At 43.5% G+C, this 22,948-nt stretch overlaps 1 protein-coding gene across 1 annotated transcript; it reads right to left on the reverse strand.

The window, feature by feature from the left end:
* Positions 1-4,673: 4,673 nt before the first annotated feature.
* Positions 4,674-21,652, reverse strand: cd79b (CD79b molecule, immunoglobulin-associated beta). Its single transcript, XM_080213361.1, has 5 exons — positions 21,540-21,652; positions 19,085-19,455; positions 11,617-11,735; positions 9,739-9,789; positions 4,674-4,769 (listed from the first exon to the last, which is right to left on the reverse strand). Exons 1-5 carry the CDS (start codon positions 21,650-21,652, stop codon positions 4,674-4,676), a joined length of 750 nt encoding a protein of 249 aa, XP_080069487.1.
* Positions 21,653-22,948: the final 1,296 nt, after the last annotated feature.

Below are 22,948 nucleotides of genomic sequence, written 5' to 3' on the forward strand. Positions count from 1 at the left end.
AGGGGGCTAACTGAAAGCACTCTGAATGCTGTTGTCGGACTTGCAAATAAAGGAATTTTGGTGAAGGGCCTTCTGCCCCCGAGGACTTATTACAGAAGCTTAACATTTTGAAAAGATGGCCCGACTCCATGAACATTGCAGAGGGCTAGGACAGGTCTAACCCCACAATTGAGCCAGCACGCTTAAGACAGTCTACTGAAAATCTGAATCCATGGGAATGGGTTTGGGAATCCTGGGAATAGATCCCAGCTGACATTTCACAACTCGACTGTATCTCCCAAATCCATGACAACCCAGCCCATGACCCTTCCTGACTTAGTTATTCAAAGCACTAATATATTAATTTCACACAATTTGACAAGGGGGGGGGGCGGTGCGGGAAGGGGTGGATTGGGCACTTCAAAGTTTTATCTACATTTAATTTTTGGTGAAAAGAATGAGAGATGCTAATGCTGAGCAATGAAATAGATTTGTAATTTCGGCATTCAGTATCAGACTCAGACGTAGAGTGAAGATCTGCTTCACTGGTGTTCCTAACCTCTAACTTCACCTAAACACCGCCTCAAAAAACCGTGTGAATTTTCGAAATGACACGGTCAATCTATGCACAGTTCTGCGTGCTGTATAGTTAGAAATTAATTGGGAGCTTCTTCTGTTTATTTCCACTATAGGGTAGCACATTGGCACAGTGGCTAGCACTGCTGCCTCACAGCACCAGGGATCGGGGTTCAATTCCTGGCTTGGGACACTGTCTATGTCAAGCTTGCATGTTGGCTACATGAGCTTCCTCCCACACTCCAAAAATGTGTGGGTTAGGTGGATTGGCTATGCTAAATTGTTGCTTAATGTCAGGGGGATTAGCAGGGCAAATATGCAGGGTTACTAGGATAGGGCAAGCTCAATGGGTCAAATGGCCTCCTTCTGCACTGTGGATTCTATGTAACAACTTTATATCCGTGCAAAATTAATACTTTCATCCCCCCATTCTAGACTGAATTTGATTTCAGGTTGTAGATATACTAATCACACAATCTTCCTAATATTATTTAAAGCTGGATAGTAGTGGAACTGCAGGGAATGGTTTTCTTTTGAGCTCCAGAATTCCTGTTTAAAAACCCACAAGTATTTTAGTCAACTTAAAAATATGGCGATTGAACATTCTTTGCACAGAAAACAAACCCATAATTATTCTGTGTTGAGTAGATATATGGGTGAACAGTAAAGTTACAGAATATCAGCGACTTCTCCAGTTTCTCAGCATGGAAAAAGTCCCTAATAAAGGGCACTTTTTCACTTAAAAGGATATTCAGGTTCTACTAGATTCCCGGTTAATGGACAGAATGTGCCCAGCAATTAATTTCTAATTCATTTCACTCTCACTTCACCTTTACACATAGATAGAGCACCCAGTGCGAAGAAAGCCAAATGATTTGCACTTACTATGAAAAGCCATTGGAGCATTTGCTACCAGACCATGATGAAACACTGCCTCCTACTGGCTGAAATTACATTGCAGGCAATGACGTTAGGCACATTTTTGTACTATTTTCTCTTTCACAGGGCAGCCATTAACACAGAGAAAACACCTCTGATTCTCTTTAGTTGCTTGTGAAAACCTGTTTTTTTATAAAATTTCCAAATTAAAAGGTCCTGCATCGGTATTTATTTTGCCCCTGTACAGTTCAGCAAGCAGCAGCCAGCAGTGTGACATCAGCACATGGTGACAAAAGTCCACCAATTACCTCATAGGAAGTGAAAAACATTGCATTAACTTGCCTTTTTCCCTACTGGTGAAACTATAACAGTCAACCTGGACTTAGAAATTAATGTTTGAGAAGAGATCTATGCGTTAAACAGAAGCTGTTGATGTTCCTCATTGTGGAAGTTCCTTCCATCTAGCACCCCATGGACAAGATGTGGACAGCACCATTCAAACAGCAAGTTTGAAAGTCTTTGGCAGAATCTTAAAGTGGCCTGGGTTCGATTCCTGGCTTGGGTAACTGTCTGCACGTTCTCCCCGGGTCTGCATGGGTTTCCTCCGGGTGCTCCGGTTTCCTCCCACAGTCCAAGAGAGGTTCTGGTTAGGTGGATTGACCATGCTAAATTCTCCCTCAGAGTACCCATTTCACTTGACAACACCAACCTGACTCTCAAATCTCTATTCTGGCCTCGGGTCACGGTCTGTGCACCGTCTGCACCTTCCTCTTGGGTTTCCTTTGGGTGTTCCGGTTTCCTCCCACAGTCCGAAGTACAGGTTAGGTGCATTGGCCATGCTAAATTCTCTCTCGGTGTAGCCGAACAGGCACCGGAGTGGGGCAACTAGGGGATTTTCAGAGTAACTTCATTGCAGAGTTAATGTAAGCTGACATGTGACACTAATAAATAAGTTTAAAACAATTAAAGCAAGTTGTTTGTTGGGGTAAAGGGTTCAAATTCCAGAGGACAAAAATTAAAATATTGGAACTTAGAAATAAGGAGTTAAGTCAGGTGGAACATTATTTTTATTATGCATTAATTTTTCAGAAAAGACTATTCAAGCTGATGGTGTAGGTAGCTTTAAGAAGGCATTTGGAGAGCAAAGTTGTGTGGGCCATATGTCGTGAAAAGACAAGTTAATCTCTGGCTTGTGGGAACTGTGTTGGTCCCTGTTCCAATAAATTACCATTACTTTGTAAACTACAAGCATGAGGTGGGTAAATGGTGTGCTAAGTTGTATCATTAACTGGGACAAGTGGGCTGGATGCACCTGATGTTTTTATTGGAACTTTTTGAATGCTAGTAAGAATTGCTAAAGTTCTGTGAGAAAGAAATCTGTGGTAGCAAATGATCCTTAATCATTTCGTTATTAGGCTACATCTGGCCTTCGATAAAGTTTATCTCAAAAATAGCTAATTTATCAGCGATACCAAATACCTTTACAATTTTTGCAGATGCACTATGGAAAACATCCTTTCCGTGTGTATCAAGCTTGGCATGGCTCCTGCTCCGACAAAGGCTGCAAGAAACTACAAAGGGTTGTGAGCAAAGCCCAGTCCATCATGCAAACCAGCCTCCCAATCATTGACTCCACCTACACTTCCTGCTGCCTTGGAAATGCAGCCAGCATGATCAAGGACCCCACATAACTCAAACATATTCTCTTCCACCTTCTTCCATTGGGAAAAAGGTACAAAAGTCTGAGATCACATACCAACCGATTCAAGAACAGCTTCTTCCCTGGTACATCAGACTTTTGAATGGACCTAACATATATTAAGGTGATCTTTCTTTACGACCTAGCTATGACTGTAACACTATATTCTGCACCCTCTCCTTTCCTTCTCCCCTACGTACTCTGTGAACAGTATGCTTTGTCTGTATAGCGCGCAAGAAGCAATACCTTTCACTGTACACCAATACATGTGACAATAAATCAAATCAAATCAAATCTAACAGTTCAAGAAACTCATTAAACTTACATTTTCCCCAAGAATTCTACAGCATAGCGAATAGAAAATAGAATTTACTTCAACTGTTAATATTATATTTGCAATTAAACACGTTACTTGCAATAATGGCAATGCTCTCACTCAGTTATTTGTACAACGTATGCCTGGTCAAATGTCCTTGAAATAAATCTCAATATCATTGCGGGTTAAAATCAGTAAGCAATCATTTTTGATGAAATTATTTGTTTTTGTTTGTAAAAACTGAAGATGTGTGTCATCGTACAAGCTGAAAGGAAAGTAATAAAAAGCCCAACCAATTATCAGAACAGAAACAGCTCGCTACACCCACTAATCTCACCTGTGTTTCCTGTAGAAAAGGACAGGTTGCAGTGTGTTGGGAGTGTGTCTCATCTTGGGGTTGAGGAGACATTGTCAAATCACTCAAGTGTCACTTACAATTTATCAATTCGCCTCAACCCTTGACATCCTTATAACACACGAGCCAGGTGTACCATATCAGGACAGCCGTTAATTTTCCCTAACATTCGATCTCTGTAAAAAAATTACCATTGTCCATTATTACCAATACTCTCCGCTATTGGAAACTCACTTCCATGGACATTGCCAAAACAGTAAAAGTAACCAAAGGATACATTTCCAACAGGTGTTGTTATATCCTTCATTATTTTGGACTTCCTCTGCATCAATTACCAACAAACTCTCTATATACTTATAATTTCCTCTCCTATCCATTATGTTGCATACAAAATGCAGTTAGTTAACAGCACTGTATTGAAAAAATATATCAATTCACACATTAAGTTGTACACGTATTTTCCTACAAACCAGCCATTTATGTCTTTATCATTCCATTTCTATTCTCCTTAATCTCTGCAGCTAATTAAGCCTCGTATAAAGCCTTCCATTTCTGAAGAATAAACGCAAACAAAACAATTAATTTATGCATACTTCATGGATAGGTAAGGAATGATCTACACAAGTCCCAATGTCCTTCCCCGTTTAAGGGCTTCAAACAAATTTGTTGTTCCAATACACATTTACACTTTAGTCAGAATCAAGCGGGAACTGCAAACATTTCTGTAATCCACCTTGATCATTTCTATATGTTGCTTCTTTCCTGTGCCAATAATATTATTTTCAATATGTTGTCATTTCTATTATAACAATGTTCAGGGGGAAATCACTGTGGGTTCATGATACAGAATGAGTAACATTCTATGAAATTTACTCATTAGGCTGCTCGGCAGCTGTCCATTTCGCATCAGATGTTTTCAGATTGCCGATGTCTTCATACATTGCTGTCTGCATAACTTCCAAACCCTAAAATATAACAAAAAGGAATTAATGTCCCAACATTTATTCAAGGAACTTAATTAGATCCCACTGATATAAGATTGTTATTTTACATTAAAGTTAATTTACAGCCTATCAAAGTTCAGAGAGATAATGGCCAGAGTTTTGTCACCCCACCCACCACAGGAATTGGAGTGGGCGTGGGGCAGACTATGGGAAGGTCCATTGACCTCAGGCTGGATTTTACGGTTTCGGGATGAGCGAGGCCGTAAAATCCCATCAAACGTCAAAAGGTTTTTTTTCTGCTATAGGTCATGACAGAAGGGGTGGCATGGTGGCACCATGCTATTGTGCTATGGCCTTAACAAGAAAGGTCACATTATGTACAAGTTCACTTCAACAGCAGAACAATTCATTCGATATTAACTGATGCAATACACATAGAAACTAGAAGCAGGAGTAGGGCATTTGGCCCTTTGAGCCCGCTCTACCATTTATTTTGATCATGGCTTATCATCAAATTCAATATCCTGATCCCCCCGCTGCCCCTTCACAATCCCACCCCCAGGCCCTATCCCCGTAACCCCATGTATTTATCCTGCTAATCCCCCTTTTAGCACAGTCAATCAGCCTAACCCGCATACCTTTGGACTGTGGGAAGAAACCAGAGCACCCGGAGGAAACCCACGCAGACAAGGGGAGAACGTGCATACTCCACACAGACAGTCACCCATGGCTGGAATTGAACCTGGATCCCTGATGCTGTGAGGCAGCAATATGAACCACTGTGCCACAGTGCTGCCCCACAGTAACACTGTTGCCTCACAGCGCCAGAGGCCTGGGTTCGATTCCAGCTGTGGGTCACTGTCTGTGTGGATTTTGCACATTCTCCCTGTATCTGTGTGGGTTTCCTCTGGATGCTCTTGGTTTCCCCCCACAGTCCAAAGATATGCGGGTTAGGTGGATTGGCCATGCTAAATTGACCATTAGTGTCAGGCACGATAAACATATGGGGTTATGAGGGTAGGCCCTGGGTGGGATTGTTGTCGGTGCAGACTTGATGGGCCGAATGACCTCCTTCTGCACTGTAGGGATTCTATGATTCTATGAATAATAATAAGTTTGCCTAATCTCTGTGCTCAGCCTAATAGGCACCACAGCACTGCCCACAATTCAGGACTAAAGACTTTATCACCAATTTCATCTTAAAGGAGTGAAAGATTATTCCACCAAAGTGCCAAATTAAATTAAATAGTTCACAAATCATTTACGGTACTGTATATGAAATAATTACAATCCCTTCATATTTTCAGATGGGTTGAGATGATTAGGTGGAAGTTGTGATCTGCTCCATCACTGATAGGAGAGCATGTATCAAATTGTCCATTATACTACTTTGATGCAGGTGTTAAAATAGCAGAGAAAAATCTGGTAGAAGCACAATTAAAAATTGTGTCAAATGTAAGTTGTACCCTAGTGCTGCATTTTGTGACAGCGAGACTTGGAAGTTTATAGCCACCATTTTTGTGAATGGCAGTGGGGATTCTCTCGTTGGTTGCCCTGACTGGAGTCCATAGATAACATTGCCCTACAAACTGTTAGCCTCCTGTTGTTAAATGTTCCATTCATTCATTTAAACGGATAGAAACCCAACATCGGGCCTACCGCTTCCTCTGGCCAGTGCACCTATAACAGCCAATCCTCGCTGGGAAATCAACCCTCATAGTTACAAAATTCACATTCACTGCCAGTGCTGGCCATGATCTTTTGTGAGGTAATCCACAGTATGGGTTCAACAATTATGACATAATATCTGCAAGTTTATTTTTAAAAATCTTAAACAGTTGATGAGCAGAAAATTAAAAGGACCATACAAATGATCACAAGATGCTTCGTGATTTTCTTTGTAAGTTGAAGGATAACGTGTAATATATGTGATAATAAGCTGAAGGATACTGTGGGGCGGCACTGCGGCACAGTGGTTCGCACTGCTGCTCACAGCGTCAGGGATCCAGGTTCAATTCCAGCCATGGGTGACTGTCTGTGTGGAGTTTGCATGTTCTCCCCTTGTCTGCGTGGGTTTCCTCCGGGTGCTCCGGTTTCTTCCCACAGTCCAAAGGTGTGCGGGTTAGAACATAAGAAATAGGAGCAGGGGTAGGCCATCTAACCCTTCGAGCCTGCCCCGCCATTCAATAACATCATGGCCGATCTGAAGTGGATCAGTTCCACTCTCCCGCCTGCTCCCCATAATCCTTAATTCCCTTATCTATCAGAAATCTATCTACCCATGACTTAAGCATATTAAACGAGGTAGCCTCCACCACTTAGGGTTAGGTTAATTGGGGGATTAGCAGGATAAATACATGAGGTTACAGAGATAGGGCCTGGGGGTGGGATTGTTATGGGTCAGTGGGGATCAGGATATTGAATTTGATAATCAGTCATGATCAAAATAAATGGTGGAGCGGGCTCAAAGGGCCAAATGGCCTACTCCTGCTTCTAGTTTCTATGTGTATTGCACTACTTAACACTGAATGAATTGTTCTGCTGTTGAAATGAACTTGTAGATAATGTGACCTTTCTTGTTAAGGTTATAACATCATCTCATTCCACTATCTGAGCTCATTTGGATGCTAATGCTTGCCACTCAGAGAAATCTATTAGTTCATTGGTTGCTGCTTATACATAAACCCCAGCTGCTCCTATGAGGAAGGGCCAGGTTATTAAGGTCAGAAGAAACAAGGTTGAAATGATTGTGTTTACTCTCTCTCTTTTAAGAAATACTTTTTTAAAAAAGTACTACTTTTTATCGGTATATTCTTTCTTTGATAAATGTATTTTTTTTTGGCTGTTGTGTAATATTTTTGGCAGTGTAGCAAATGTGCTAAATTCAGGATTTTTCAGCAATATAAATATTTGTACTTTAATGTCAGGAAAATGTGATGAATTTCAGCAACATTCTGGTTAATGTTGCTGATTATTTGAGATGCTAAAATATCTTATCATGTGATATCCTGAGCTAGTTATAGAATCCCTACAGTACAGAAGGAAGCCATTCGGCCCATCAAGTCTGCATCGACCACAATCCCACCCAGGCCCTATTCCCGTACTCCACACATTTACCCTGCTAAACCCACTCACACCAGGGTCAATTTACCGTAGCCAATCAACCTAACCCGCCCATCTTTGAAGTGTGGGAGGAAACCGAAGCACCCAGAGGAAACCCACACAAACACGGGGAGAAAGTGAAAACTCCACATAGAAAGTGACAGAGGCCAGAATTGAACCTGGGCCCCTGGCACTGTGAAGCAGCAGTGCTAACCATTGTGCCATCGTTGAACCTCCAAGACACAATGATTTTTGTTTGACAAATATTTGGTATTGGAAACATTCTACTTGTGCCCTTGCCTCCGCCTGTCACTACCCATACATGTGGATGAACTATAAATGCAAGTAAGGGTAGCGTGACCTCCCATTCCTTAACGACTCAGGGCTATTTATATATATATATGGTCATGGTCAAGGGAGCAAATCCAGAGTGCTTTAAGGTCCTGGTGATGAATTCTAATCAAAAGGGTTACATTGGCAGTCCTCCTTTTCATAGTGGGAGTTACCAGAATTGGTAAACGCTTATGCCTGAGTTGCTTTAACTTTATAAAGCTAGCCTGGACCTTGCCTCTTTGACTCGGCATGAATGCACCTAAGGTTAAGTGCAGGGTTCTGTGAAATGTGTAAGATTAGTATTGTCTGGAGCTAATAGTTGGTGCAAATTGCATTAATTTTGTTTCACTGAACAATTTGGTAAGGCATCAATTTCACTTTCAATACTAGTTCAGGCAGTTTTATTGTTGTGTTGATTGATTTTATCAGACGCAGCACTTTTTGTATTTATTCTCTGTGCCTAAGAATTAGAAGTATAGTTAAAATCCAGTGCTTTGACATTGCAGTACTGTGTTTACAATATTTGAATGGTTACATTACCCAGCACCTTGTTGGAAATACAGTTATGTCAAATGCCATTTCTGATCAATATATATTTTTAAAAGTCATAGATACTAATATTAAAAGCATTTCTCAATATTCAGATTCACATGGCTAATGCGTGTGTATTTCAACTAATGGAAGGTCAGGACTTGAAATGATAAGTCTGTTTCTCTCTCCACAGATACCAACAAACCCATTCAGTATTTGGAGAATTCTCTGCGTTTGTGCCAGTTTTCCAGTATCTGCAGTATTTTGATTTTGTGCTTCGGTGCTATCGTCTGCTTATGCTTCTAAAATAATAAGATGAGAAGCAGAACGTGGACGCTTATTTATTTTTTCACTGAATGATTGTGAATGCTTATTCAATAAATATACTCCTGTGAAGTACATTTATCTGTATTGTGAGAGACACTTTCTACTCTGAGCTAGTACCTCTGGCCACAGTGATGTTGCAGTAGCCACACTCTGGCTTGTCATAGAAACCCTACAGTGCAGAAAGAGGCCATTTGTCCCATCAAGCCTATACCGACAGCAATCCCACCCAGGCTCTATCCCTATAACACCGCTCCCCCCACCCCCCCAGCCCCCCCATGTGTTTATCCTGCTAGTCCCAGAAGACACTAAGGGACAATTAAAAATGGCCAATCAATCTAACCTGCACATCTTTGGACTGTGGGAGGAAAGGGAGGCATTTGGAGGAAACCCACGTCGAGAATGTGCAAACTCCACACATTCATCTAAAGCTTGAATTGAACCCAGGTCGTGGTGCTGCGAGGCAGCAGTGCTAACTGTGCCATTGTGCTACTGTCCTACAAGTCAGTGACTTATTTTGATGAAACTGATCTAGCCAAACTCTCTCCACATTACCAGTGCTTGGTGAAGCTGGAACACCAAATGTCAAAAGAGTTCGAAACATCTCCAGCAGCACAAATACCTCCTGCATCATTTGGTTTAAGCTTGCATTTCTGCAGGTGTGACAGTTTTTAAATGGCCTTCTTTGTTTGTTTCATACCTCATACATATGGTACGTCTCTGCTTCTTCATTCTTCTTTGCTTCATTATGCTGTGAAGAATAAAATTGATTATGCTGAGAACTCTTTCTTTATCATTTGCTGATCTATTTTAAACCTTATCCTTTCAATAGCAATCACTTGTACCAACTATGTGGAGTGTTTAAAATAGATTGCCATTCACATGCTAAAAATCATGCAATTCCTAAATATTTTCTTTCAAAATGGGGCTGCAATATAACATCAAGTGAGGTGATGTACATCAATAAAATTGTGACTTATAATCTTGGTAAACATCACACAAAGATGACTGAATTCAATATTACTAAAATATGGCTGCACATGTGAGGCAATGGCACCTTTGGAAGCAATCCATACACGGATTTAAAATAGACCATCTCTTATAATATTCATATGTTAAAAGAAAGCCTATCATATTATTTGGCACCATGGATTGACAGATCGTCCTTTCAATGAATCTCTGGGGTTAAGCCACTCCAGAATAATGGGATGAAAATATTCTCTTTCTGCAAGAACTCCATGTTTAAATTTGGATTGTGTTCTCTAAATGAACATTGGTCTTTGCTATCTTTTCTTCTCACAATTCTCAAGGCCAATTATAACATCACTGCTACTTAAGTCAGCTAATGTAGTACAAATATCTGACTTGTATGTTTGGCCTTTGGGGACTGGAAATAAATCTTTTCTGAATCACTCATCTGCAGGTTATGAAAGTAAATGGCTGATCAAATTCAGGGGCATAACACATGCCCTGAGTGTTCACAGATAAACGGGAAGGAAATCAGTCATTATTCCTGATTTCTCCCTGGTAATGAATGTTCTGCTAAAAATGCACTCATATGCACCATAACGGACAAACCAGCTGGCATGAATGGACAAGGTCCATAAAGAATGGCCATTGAAGTGTGGTACTGGGGGACAACCAAAGCTGTGTATCCACACCTCAGCAAGGAGTTAATACTTTCAGAAAAACAGACGGATAAAGAAAATTAAAAAGTTGTCATCATTTTTGAAAGATATTTTGAGTACATTTCAGCCAGGAAAACTCTTCATGTCTGGATCTTACAGTCAAAGGGTGAACCTTGACTTATTGCAATGGTGAAAAACCAGCTAAAGCAAGTTGGCAGCCTGTTTTACATATCTCTCAATTGTTACTTCACATGGAGAGGGCTGTGGAATAGGTTATTGAATTGTTATCACTATGTGCTAAACACACTGTGCCACTGCTTTACAGTGCACATAAATACTACGTTGGGGAGCCATCTTCAACTCCAAACTGTATTGTCTGCTACTGCTGCGCTGAGCATTCAATTATCATCTTCAATGCCTGAATGTTAAGATTTCCCTGGGAAGAATGCATCAAGGATCTCTTATTTCCCTTTGCCAAATAGAATCTACTTTCTCTGATGAGGGAGTCTAAAACATAACCTTAAAACTGGAGCTAGGCCTTTTATGGCTAATGTCAGTAAATACATCTTCACATAACAAAATTCACATAACAAAAATCTGGAATTTTCTCTCTATTGAGGTTGTGGGTCATTTGAAGATTTCAAAATCGAGATTGCTAGATTTTTGTTAGGTAAAGGAATTAATGGTTATAAACCAGACTGGTTAGATGGAGTTAAGATCCAGACCAGCCATGAAATGACTGGAAGAACAGATTCAAGAGACTGAATGGTTTACTTTCGTTGATATAAAAAATCAAATGGTCTTTGATAAAAGGTGTTCCTTCATAGGTAGTGCACAGGCAATCCTTAACACCCAAGTAAAAAGACAAAACCTATATCAGTGACCCCAATGTACAATATTTCACAAGGAGAAACATTAACAGTTGTCAGGATGAATTGCTGCTAACTTACTTTGTTAAGGAACAACATTCCTGGTAAAGTGAGGCACAGGATCAGCAGGATACCCTGAATTAAAATCAACATGTCCTTCATTGTATACGTAGTATTTATCTTTTCTTTTTTCATGGTTTCTGAAGGGGAAAATATCAAAACAGTTTTTTACAATAAGATTGCAGTCCAACTCTATCAAATTGCAAGCAGGGTTACCAACTGTGAACCATATTTACAACATGATTACCAATTCCAACTGCAATGATCCCCCCACCTGTGACCTCTCACTCACACAATGCATACAGGCACAATGGTTAGCACTGCTGCCTCACAACGCCAGGGACCTTGGTTTGATTCCCAACTTGGGTCACTGTCTGTGTGGAGTCTGCATATTCTCCCCATGTCTGTGTGGGTTTCCTCCAGGTGCTCCAGTTTGGTCATGCTGGTTAGGTGCATTAGCCATGCTAAGTTCTCCCTCAATGTACTCAAACAGGTGCCAGAGTGTGGCGGCTAGGGGGTTTTCACAGTAACTTCATTGCAGTGTTAATGTGAGCCTACTTGTGACACTAATAAATAGACTTAATCACGCCATAGCTAGTGGTCACCTGATGGTCAATGATGGTGACTACAGTCCCCACAATGCCCTCCGCTCCAGAAATTGCTCAGTCCAGAGCATAGACTCACTGCATCTGCTTCAGGGTTGCATGGTATCCTGTGTGTTTGGCAATGGCCCCAACAACACATTTGAGTTGAAGTAATTTTTGAGAATGGGAAATTATAAATGGGAATGGCATTGTCATACCAAACTTGTTGATGTTATTCACCCCTTGTATACCCAGCTAAAGAAACACCAGTGTTGGTCTTGGAAGACTCCCTAGAAAGAAGCTTTCAACAGAGCTGTATTCTTTGAACATTTCAACTCGTCTAAGGAACTGGTTTGACCTGTGATACCTCTTCATATGGTGCCCATTTGGCCCATCGAGTCTGCACTGACTTTCTTACCCAGGCCCTATCCCCATATCCCTACATATTCATCTCACTAATCCCTCTAACCTCCCCATCTTTGGACACTAAGGGGCAATTTAGCATGGCCAATCCATCTAATCTGTTCATCTTTAGACTGTGCGACTATTTCCTCCCACACTCCAAAGATGTGCATGTTAGGTGGATTGGCCACGCTAAATAGCCCCTTAGTGTCCAAAGGTGTGTAGATTAGGTGGATTAGCCAAGTTAATTGCGTTGGGTTGCAGGGATGGGATGGAGGGAGTGGGCACGAGTGGAATGCTCTTTTGGAAAGTTTTTGCAGATTCGATGGGTTGGATGGCCTCTTTCTACACTGTAGAAGATGAGTGGAAAAGCGAATTACGTGGAGGGTGCGGAAAGTCTGCAGAGAGATCTGGATAGGCTGAGTGGGTGGGCGAGGACCTGGCAGATGGAGTATAACTTTAGCAAATGTGACGTTATTCACTTTGGTAGAAGAAGTAGTAGGAGGGATTATTATTTAAAGGGTGAAAAGCTGCAGCATGCTACGGTGCAGAGGGACCTGGGGGTCCCTGTGCATGAATCGCAAAAACTCAGTCTGCAGGTGCAGCAGGTGATCAAGAAGGCGAATGGAATGTTGGCCTTTATCGCGAGGGGGATAGATTATAAAAGTAGGGAGGTCTTGCTGCAACTGTACGGGGCACTGGTGAGGCCGCAACTGGACTACTGTGTGCAGTTTTGTTCCCCTTATTTGCGAAAGGATATATTGGCCTTGGAGGGAGTACAGAGAAGGTTCACCAGGCTGATACCGGAGATGAGGGGGCTAGCCTATGAGGAGAGATTGAGTAGATTGGGCCTGTACTCGTTAGAGTTTAGAAGGCTGGGGGGGGGATCTTATAGAGACTTACAAGATAATGAAGGGGCTAGATAGGGTAGAGGTGGAGAGATTCTTCCTGCTTAGAAAGGACACCAGAACTAGAGGGCACAGCCTCAAAATAAGGTGGCAGGGCATATTGAGAGAGAAGTTAATAAAACATGTAGGGTACCATTCTGTGGCAGAATTTCCTTCAGGTTCCCACTCACCTAACAATTTCATTTAAACACTCCTCAACAGCACTAGCAAGCCTCACTGCAAGGACTTTAGTCCCAGTCCTGTTAAAATACAACCTGTCCTTCTTGTAAAGATCCACCAGCCCCAGAACCAGTCCCAGTGCCAGAGAAATCTAAAGCCCTCCCTCCTACTCCATTTCTCCAGCCACATGTCGAACTGTTCAATCTTCCTGTTCATAAGCTCACTGGCACGTGGCACTGGGAGTAACCCTGAGATTGCTGCACTTGAGGTCCTGCTTTTTAATTCTCTTCCTGACTCCCTAAAATCAGCTTTCAGGACCTCATCCCTCTTTTTATATCATTGGGCACAATGGGATCATGAACAATGGTTATTCAGCCTCCCCCCAAAAAAATGCTCTGCAGCCACTTTGTGATATTCTTTGCGTGATTAATTCATCCACTTTATTGCTAATGCTCTGTGAATTAAGGCAAAAGCCTTTATGCCCATTTTTTAACATTACTAGTCCCATTCCTGCTCATTTTCCTATTTGAATCTAGTCCTTGGTTTCCCTGCCTATCACTTTTCTTAGTCTCCTTTCTGTCTTTGGTCTTTGACCTTGATTCCCCTCCTCTGAATCCCCCTGCCATATGCTGACAATTTCTACTTGTCTCCAGGTGCAATCCCTTGGCCGCTGAACTCATCTTTCTGTCCAATGTTCACTTTGGATAATTCATTACCCGCACACTCGTCGTGGACATTTTTCATCGTCCCCTGTTTTTCAATGAGTATGGGAGGTTTGCCTACTGAACAGCATTTCCGTGTTGGTTCCGCTGTATGAAGCTTGCAAGCTCGGAGATGTGCGTGCATACTTGGTTCACAAATAGCACTGTGTAGTCTGCTAACTGGCAATGTGTATTACAGAGTTATGTTATCATCAAATGCAAGCATTCAGTTTCTCTGGTGCTCTTTGTGGTCTCTGGTGATGGTTTTGTCTTGCTTTTGCCATGGATGGTAACCAAGGACAGATTCTAGCAAACGGCAGGCATATGATCCCTAAGCCTGTAGCGGGCATAATGTAAAACGTATGAGGTGGCTAAGGTGAATTATTGTAGCAAGGTATCACATGGATGGAATTTCTCAGTCATTGTGCATGGTACGTTAGGCATTGGTTGGTCAAATCATCACTTGTCACTTCTGTGGGTGCATACATTTCACTGTGCAAAGTAGAAGGATTTTCATCCAGTTTTGCACACAGATTATGCTGACCTTTTCATCTATGGGCATATCATTGGGTCAGTGACAAAGGCTTCCGTCGGTTCCACCGTACCAATATCTTCTATGATGTTCACTATATTAACTATCGGTTTTCTTTGTCTATCAATGTTCTGGTCACCCTCGTGGTTCGACCATTTAGCTTGATGATGTTTGATGCTTGCTGTCAGTTGTTTGAAATGCTGTACTTGTTCTGTCTCTGACTGTGCCTGCTCATCATACCAAACCGCTCGTTTTGGCTTTGTTCTCTGCTTCCAATGTCCTCTGGTGCCAGAGGCCTTACATACAGCTTTGAGAGCTGAATATTTTCTAGGTATGTGAATATTTTCTAGGTTTTCACGCCCCTTATTGCTTAGTAAGCTTACCTGCATTAGCTATCAAGCAATGGTATAGCCTCTAGCCTGTACACTCTGGGCCCTATTTTACCATTTTAATTCTAAGTGCTGAGCCTGAAAAAGTATCGGCAATTCTGAATTGTACTGCGGAAGCCTATGGGTGGGGCTTAACGCGCCCAAAATCCTGCAGCTCAGATCGGCACCTCCAACGGCGCATGCGCAGAAACAAATGATAGAATGCTGCTCCCCCGTTACATTGCTCCCAGGCTGGATAATGCCTCCCCCTGACCCCCACAGACATTGCCCCATCCCCACAACATTACTGACCCCTTTATCTTCCCCACCCACTCCGCCGCACAGACTGATCAAGGGCTCCTGCCCACCTTCTCCCCTCACTGATCTCAGGTAGAGTGGCAAACCCCACCCCCGCCCACCCTCCCCCCCCCCCACCCCCCCCATCATCACCACCCCATCGTCCCCACCTCCCATCTCAAGCAGAGAGCCATCGGACACTCGGCACTTACCTCCTCACAAACTGGAGCGCCCGAATCGGACTTTTGTGGAGCTTGTTTGTTCTGTGCTAATTCTGGATGGGCGAACGCGGTGGTAAAGGGGGAAGTGCCGGTAAGATTGAGTGTACAGCCCATTAAGTCAATTTAAATGCGCGCATGGTGTGGAGGCGGGCGCAGATCGCACTGTTAGCCTCACGTCTGACTTTACCAAGTTTTTGCGCCCGAAAACGGGTGCAACTTGATGATGAAATTGGGCACTAAGTTTATGATCTAAAAGGGTCCTAAGCATGGCCAGTGATGGGCCTGCACCATGGTTGTAATTTAACCATCATTTTATTTTCTTCATCTCAACAAAATGAAATTAATTGGTTAAAAATATAAATTGGACAAGTTGAAGAGCCCTTCAGGCAATCCAATTGGCAGACAGCTCTCCAGCCCTCCTGACACAGTGCTGCAGTGGCAGGAAGAGTTACTGCAGTGCCTTGCCTGAGAATATATCCTGGAACTGCAAGTCTGTTGCCAGAGGCTTGTAGCTCGTAGTATTCCTACAATGCAGAAGGAAGCCATCGAGCCTGCACCAACAACAGTCGCACCCAGGCCTTATCATGTAACCCCATGTATGTGGTCGGCTGGGTGGCACAGTGGTTAGCACTGCTACCACAGAGCACCAGGGGCCCGAGTTTAATTTCAGTCTCAGATCACTGTCTGTGTGGGCTTTACATGTTCTCCCTCTTTCTATGAGGGTTTCCTCTGGGCGCTCTGGTTTCCTCCCACAGCCCAAAGATGTGTGGGTTTGTTTGATTGTCTCGGCGCTCTACACCAACATCCCCCACAACGATGGCATTGCTGCGACTGCCTCAGTACTCAATGTTGACAACTGTCAGTTTCCAGATGCAATTTTACAACTCATCCGCTTTATCCTGGACCACAATGTCTTCACCTTCAACAACCAGTTTTTCATCCAGACACATGGAACAGCCATGGGGACCAAATTTGCACCTCAATATGCCAACATCTTCATGCACAGGTTCGAACAAGACTTCTTCACTGCACAGAATCTTCAACCAATGCTATACACTAGATACATCGATGACATTTTCTTCCTTTGGCCTCATGGTGAAGAATCACTGAAACAACTATATGATGATATCAACAAATTCCACCCCACCATCAGACTCACCATGGACTATTCCCCAGAATCAGTTGCATTCTTGGACACACGCATCTCCATTAAGGACGGTCACCTCAGCACCTCACTGTACCGCAAGCCCACAGACAATCTCACAATGCTCCACTTCTCCAGTTTCCACCCTAAACATGTTAAAGAAGCCATTCCCTATGGACAAGCCCTCCGTATACACAGGATTTGCTCAGATGAGGAGGATCGTGACAGATACCTCCAGACCCTGAAAGATGCCCTCATAAGAACAGGATATGGTGCTCGACTCATAGATCGACAGTTCCGATGCGCCACAGCGAAAAACCACACCGATCTCCTCAGAAGGCAAACACGGGACACAGTGGACAGAGTACCCTTTGTCGTCCAGTACTTCCCCGGAGCGGAGAAGCTATGACATCTTCTCCAGAGTCTTCAACATATCATTGACGAAGACGAACATCTCGCCAGGGCTATCCCCACACCCCCACTTCTTGCCTTCAGACAACCACACAACCTCAAACAGACCATTGTTCGCAGCAAACTACCCAGTCTTCAGGAGAACAGTGACCACAATTCCACACAACTCTGCCACAGCAACCTCTGCAAGACATGCCGGATCATCGACATGGATACCATCATCACACGTGAGAATACCATCCACCAGGTACATGGTAAATACTCTTGCAACTCGGCCAACATTGTCTACCTGATACGTTGCAAGAAAGGATGTCCTGAAGCATGGTACATTGGGGAGACCATGCAGACGCTACGACAACGGATGAATGAACATCGCTCGACAGTCACCAGGCAAGACTGTTCCCTTCCTGTTGGCGAACACTTCAGTGGTCACGGGCATTCAGCCTCTGACCTTCGGGTAAGCATTCTCCAAGGCGGCCTTCACGACACACGACAGCGCAGAGTCGCTGAACAGAGACTGATAGCCAAGTTCCGCACACATGAGGACGGTCTCAACAGGGATCTTGGGTTCATGTCGCACTATCTGTAACCCCCGTGACTTGCCTGGGTTTGCAAAACCTCACTTACTGTACTGTCTGGAGACAATACACATCTCTGTAACCTGTGATCAGTGCTCCTTCCACTCACATTGTCATCCACTTCAGGTCTTGAACAGCAGGTTAGGTGTAAGGATTCGCATTCTAATCAGTAATCTCTAAACTGTCTGTGCTTTATATGCTCTGTCAGAGGCCAGAATTCTCCATTCACCTGACGAAGAGGCAGTCCCCTCGAAAGCTTGTGAGTATTATCAAATAAATCGGTTGGACTAAAACCTGGTGTTGTCAGACTTTTTACTTTGTTTGATTGGGCATGCAAAATTGCCTGTTAGTGTCTGGGGGACTATTAGGGTAAATGCATGGGCTTATGGGATAGGGCCTGAGTGGGATTGTTGTTGCCACAGGCTTCATGAGTTGAATGACCTCCATCTATATGTAGGGACTCTATGGTACCCTGCTGGTCCCCCGACACTGAGGGGCAGTTTTGCATGGTCAATCCACTTAACCTGCACATCTCTGGAGTGTGGAGGAAACTGGAGGACCCGGAGACAGGCAGGTATGAGGACAATGTGCAACCTCCACACAGACAGTCACTGAAGGCCAGAATTGAAACCGGGTCCCTGGCGCCATAAGGCAACAGTGCCAACAACTGTGCCACCATGCCACCCTCTTGAGGGGCACTGCTCCACATCAAGCACGGTTGTCCGGGAAGCTCATCAGTAAAAGATTAGAAGTTTATTTATTAGGTTCACAAGTAGTCTTACATTAACCCTGCAATGAAGTTAATGTGAAAATCCCTCAGTCGCCACACTCCAGCAGCTGCTCGGCTACACTGAGGGAGAATTTAGCTTGTCCAATGCACTAAACCAGCACGTCTTTCTGACTGTGGGAGGAAACTGGAGCAGCCGGGGGAAACCCACGCAGACACGGGGAGAACGTGCAATGTCCACATGGACAATGACCCAAGGCTGGAATCGAACCTGGATCCCTGGTGCTGTGGGGCAGCAGTGCTAACAACCGTGCCACTGTACTGCCCTAATTCAAAATTGCAAAACAATTAAAAATGCAACCAGGTAATTATCACATGAAGCTAAACAAGGAATGTACAGTTCAGTAAAATGCATTTAGCCAGTTTTATAGAGCATGAAAATCATTACTTTGCTCACCTGTTATGACATTAAGTTCTGTCCCACACTGCTGACTTGTACCCTTCACTGAAGGGGAGCTGCAGTAGTAAATCCCAGAATGAAATTTTCTTGCTTTCTCAATTTGAAACCAAGAAACGTTGTCATGACGCATGGTTGTTACTCCTTGAATATTTTTTAGCTGGATGGGTTTTTCTTCCAGTTTATACCAGGTGACGTTGGGGTTGCGGGTCTGGGATTCGTAGAAACAGCGGATTACTACTTTCTTTCCTTGCTTCACAGCTAGATAAGGCGTAGAATAAGAAAATGCCAACTCCTCACATAGTACACCTGTAATTGAAGCAGACGAACTGTGGTAAGTATTTATTTTAAATAACCCATTTTCTTCCATCCTGTTTCAAAAGAAAAAGTAAGCACGGAAACAACTGCATAGACATCAGCAGGCTCCTGGCACCTTGTCGAATTCTCTGGGCAGTAACTTCATTAGCATGGCAATCAACGCTGGTCTTATCCATGTCAAATTTATTCTGCATCTTCTGACTCAGGCCGGATGAGATCCAGGAACAGCAGCTCTCCCTGAGGGATGGTGTCGCAGTCCAATAGACAGGTTAGAGTAGGACATGGACACTGGGGAGAGAGGTCAGACATTATGGGGAATGGCGGGCTGTATCAGAGATCAGGGGGCTGAGAAAGTGTCCAACATTAAGTGAGGGTGTATGCAGTTGGATATCAGAAGGGTTTGGCGGGTAGTTGGACATTAAAAAAGGTTAGGGCATCATATATGGGGGTTGGGGGATTTGGGCATGTGGTGGTGATGGACTGGGTCAGGTATGGGGGACTGGTGGACAGAGTCAGATATGGGGGAACTGATGGACAGAGTCAGATATGGGGGAACTGGTGGACAGAGTCAGATATGGGGGAACTGATGGACAGAGTCAGATATGGGGGAGTGGTGGACCGGGTCAGTATGGGGGTAGCAGGCAGAAACTAGTAGGGTGCCACAGACATCAGTGCAGGGACCCCAGCTATTCACAATACATATTAATGATTTGGATGAGGGAACAAAACATCTCAAAGTTTGCAGATGATGCCAACCTGGGTGGGAGGGTGAACTGTGACTTGGATGCGGAGATCCTTCAGAATGACCTGGACAGGTTGTGGGCAAATCAGTTGAAGATACAGTATAATTTGGATAAACGTGAGGTTACTCACTTTGGAATGGCTATAAATTGGGAGAGGTGAGTGCAGCAGGACCTGGGTGTCTTTGTGCACCAGTCACTGAAGATCAGCATGCAGGTACAGCAGGCAGTAAAGAAGGCAAATGGCATGTTGGCCTTCATTGTGAGAGGTTTTGAATATGGAGCAGGGATGTGTTGTTGCAATTATACAGGATCTTGGTGAGGTTACACTAGAGTACTGTGTGCAGTTTTGACTCCTTTTCTGAGGAAGGATGTTCTTGCCCTTGAGAGAATGCAACAAAGGTTTACCAGGCTGATTCCGGGGATGGCAGGACTGATATATGAGGAGAGATTGACTAATTCAATATTTTTTTCACTGGAGTTCAGATGAATGACTGGGGATTCTCATAGAAACTTACAAAATTCTTACAGGACAAGACAGGGTAGATGCAGGGAGGATATTCCTGATGGTGGGCAGTCCAGAACCAGGGGTCACAGTCTGAGGATTCAGGGTAGACCATTTAGGACAGAAGTGAAGAGACATTTCTTCACCCAAAGAGTGGTGTGTCTGTGAAATTCATTACCACAGGAAGTAGTTGATGCCAAAACATTTACTGTTATTCAAGAGGCAGCTGGAGAGAGCACTCAGGACAAATGGGATCAAAGATTATGGTGAAAAAGCAGGGTTAGGCTATGTTGGCTGATCAGCCATGATCGCAATAAATGGCGGAGCAGGTTCGAAGGGTCGAATAGCCTCCTCCTGCTCCTTTCTTCTATATCTCTATGTTTCTATGTTTCCTACATTCCCAATCCATGGCAGCTTACTTTTCCTCCAAATCTGAGGACAAACTCAGGGGGTAGGAATTTCTGGCCTTGCTCGCCCCAAAATCAGAAAATCCCACCCAAGGTCAACAGAAATTTGCATCATCTCCCCCCCCTCCCCATTTCTGTGGCAGATGGGATGGAAAAATTGCCCCCCCAGGAGTTTTCATCTTGGAGGTGGGATATGGGAGGTGGGAATAATCTCATCATTGTGATCCTGCCTCTGCCCCCAGGGTGCCAATAATAGGGATTTTCCAACAGCCATAGCCCTAATTGGCCTCCTGATGGGCCTACCAGAAGTGAAGATGGCAACAGGCTGGTGCCAGAATGGGTAGGTTAGAAGGACTTCCTCCATTCCCAAAAATGCATCAGCCCACTTCTCCCAATGGACTGAATGGTGGTGATTAAATTTCTTTTGGAAAGCCTCATAGTCGATAAATAAAACATTCTGATCACTGAACTATCCATCAACCTACCCTCTTACTCGCTGAACCACACTGCTGAACCTCACTGCTTCACCCTGATCTGCATCACCTTCATCCACCTCACTACTCTTATCCCCCCCATTCCCCTCAGCACTCTCACCCATTGTCCACTTTATGGACAGTATTCACAAGCCAATTATAGCATTTGGAAGCCATTGAATAGCCCATAAAACTCCCCAAGCAAGCAAACGGACTCTTCAAACCAGCCATGTAAACAGAGTCAATTATCTATAAAATGATTTGACAATTGGATTGCAGCCAGGAGGCAATAGAACTCCTCAAGTAAACAAACAGACCTCAGAACAACAGATATGAAAATGTAAAATAGTGGGAGAAGTTTGAATATTTACACATTGTTATCATAACAAGCTATCATTTCAACAGTCTGACATGTCTACCTTTTGATCCATTGGATGAATTTTTCCACCATTGCGATGTTGATCTTTTACTTGGCAGCTAGCCAGTTGACAGAAGTAACAATTTGGCAAATTCATTGTTAATGTAAACACATTTTCCATTTGCATGACTGTCATGACTCACCTTAATAATCACAGATACAACTCATGCTACAGTGCTATGTGAAGAACTGCAAAACAGCAAAATCATTTAACTTATCTTTCAAAAGTTTCTGGCCTCCAATCCAGGGTTTACCATCTCCAGGCAGTGTGCGCAAATCTCAACAGCCAGCACCCTGAAAATGAGAAAACTTCCCTAGGCCACACTGCAGTGATGTTAATTGCTGTGAGGACATTACACTCATAAGAACTGAGTGACAATATCTTCACTGTAGTTTTCTGAACTGCTTTGCTTAAAACAGGACAACTGATCAGAAAGGAAGGTTGCCTCTTAATTGACATGGTACCTTCATTTCAACCTCAGGAAAACATCCCTCTTGTAGTGTGTCTGATGCCCTCATCCTTCCTCACATCAGCTATCTTTTAAGCCCCCATTCATGTCTGGAACTGGATTTCATTTCACAGAATCATAGAATCCCTACAGTGCAGGAGGAGGCCATTTGGCCCATTGAACCTGCACTGACAACAGTTCCACCCAGGCCTTATCCCCATAACCCATGTATTTACCCTAGCTAGTTCCCCTGACACTAAGGGGGGGGTCTTTCGGGTAAGTTCCCCTTACACTAAGGGACAATTTAACATAGCCAATCCACCTAACCCACACATCTCTGTCCAAGATGAAATCCTAAAGCCACCTCCTGGGCTTCTTTGCACTCTCTCTCCAAGCGCAATAAGAAATTGTCTGCCACTGCCTCCTTTTTGTTTTGTTTTTAATTCCACTTCAATCCAATCAAGTCCAATTCAGAGTCCCAACAAGTTGGGACATTCCCGATCCAAGCTGACAGGACAGGGCTTGATCTACACGATCCAAGCTGATTGGAGTAG

The sequence above is a fragment of the Carcharhinus amblyrhynchos genome, chromosome 27, assembly GCF_965287045.1.
Source record: "Carcharhinus amblyrhynchos chromosome 27, sCarAmb.v2.hapA, whole genome shotgun sequence".
Lineage (NCBI taxonomy): Eukaryota > Metazoa > Chordata > Chondrichthyes > Carcharhiniformes > Carcharhinidae > Carcharhinus > Carcharhinus amblyrhynchos.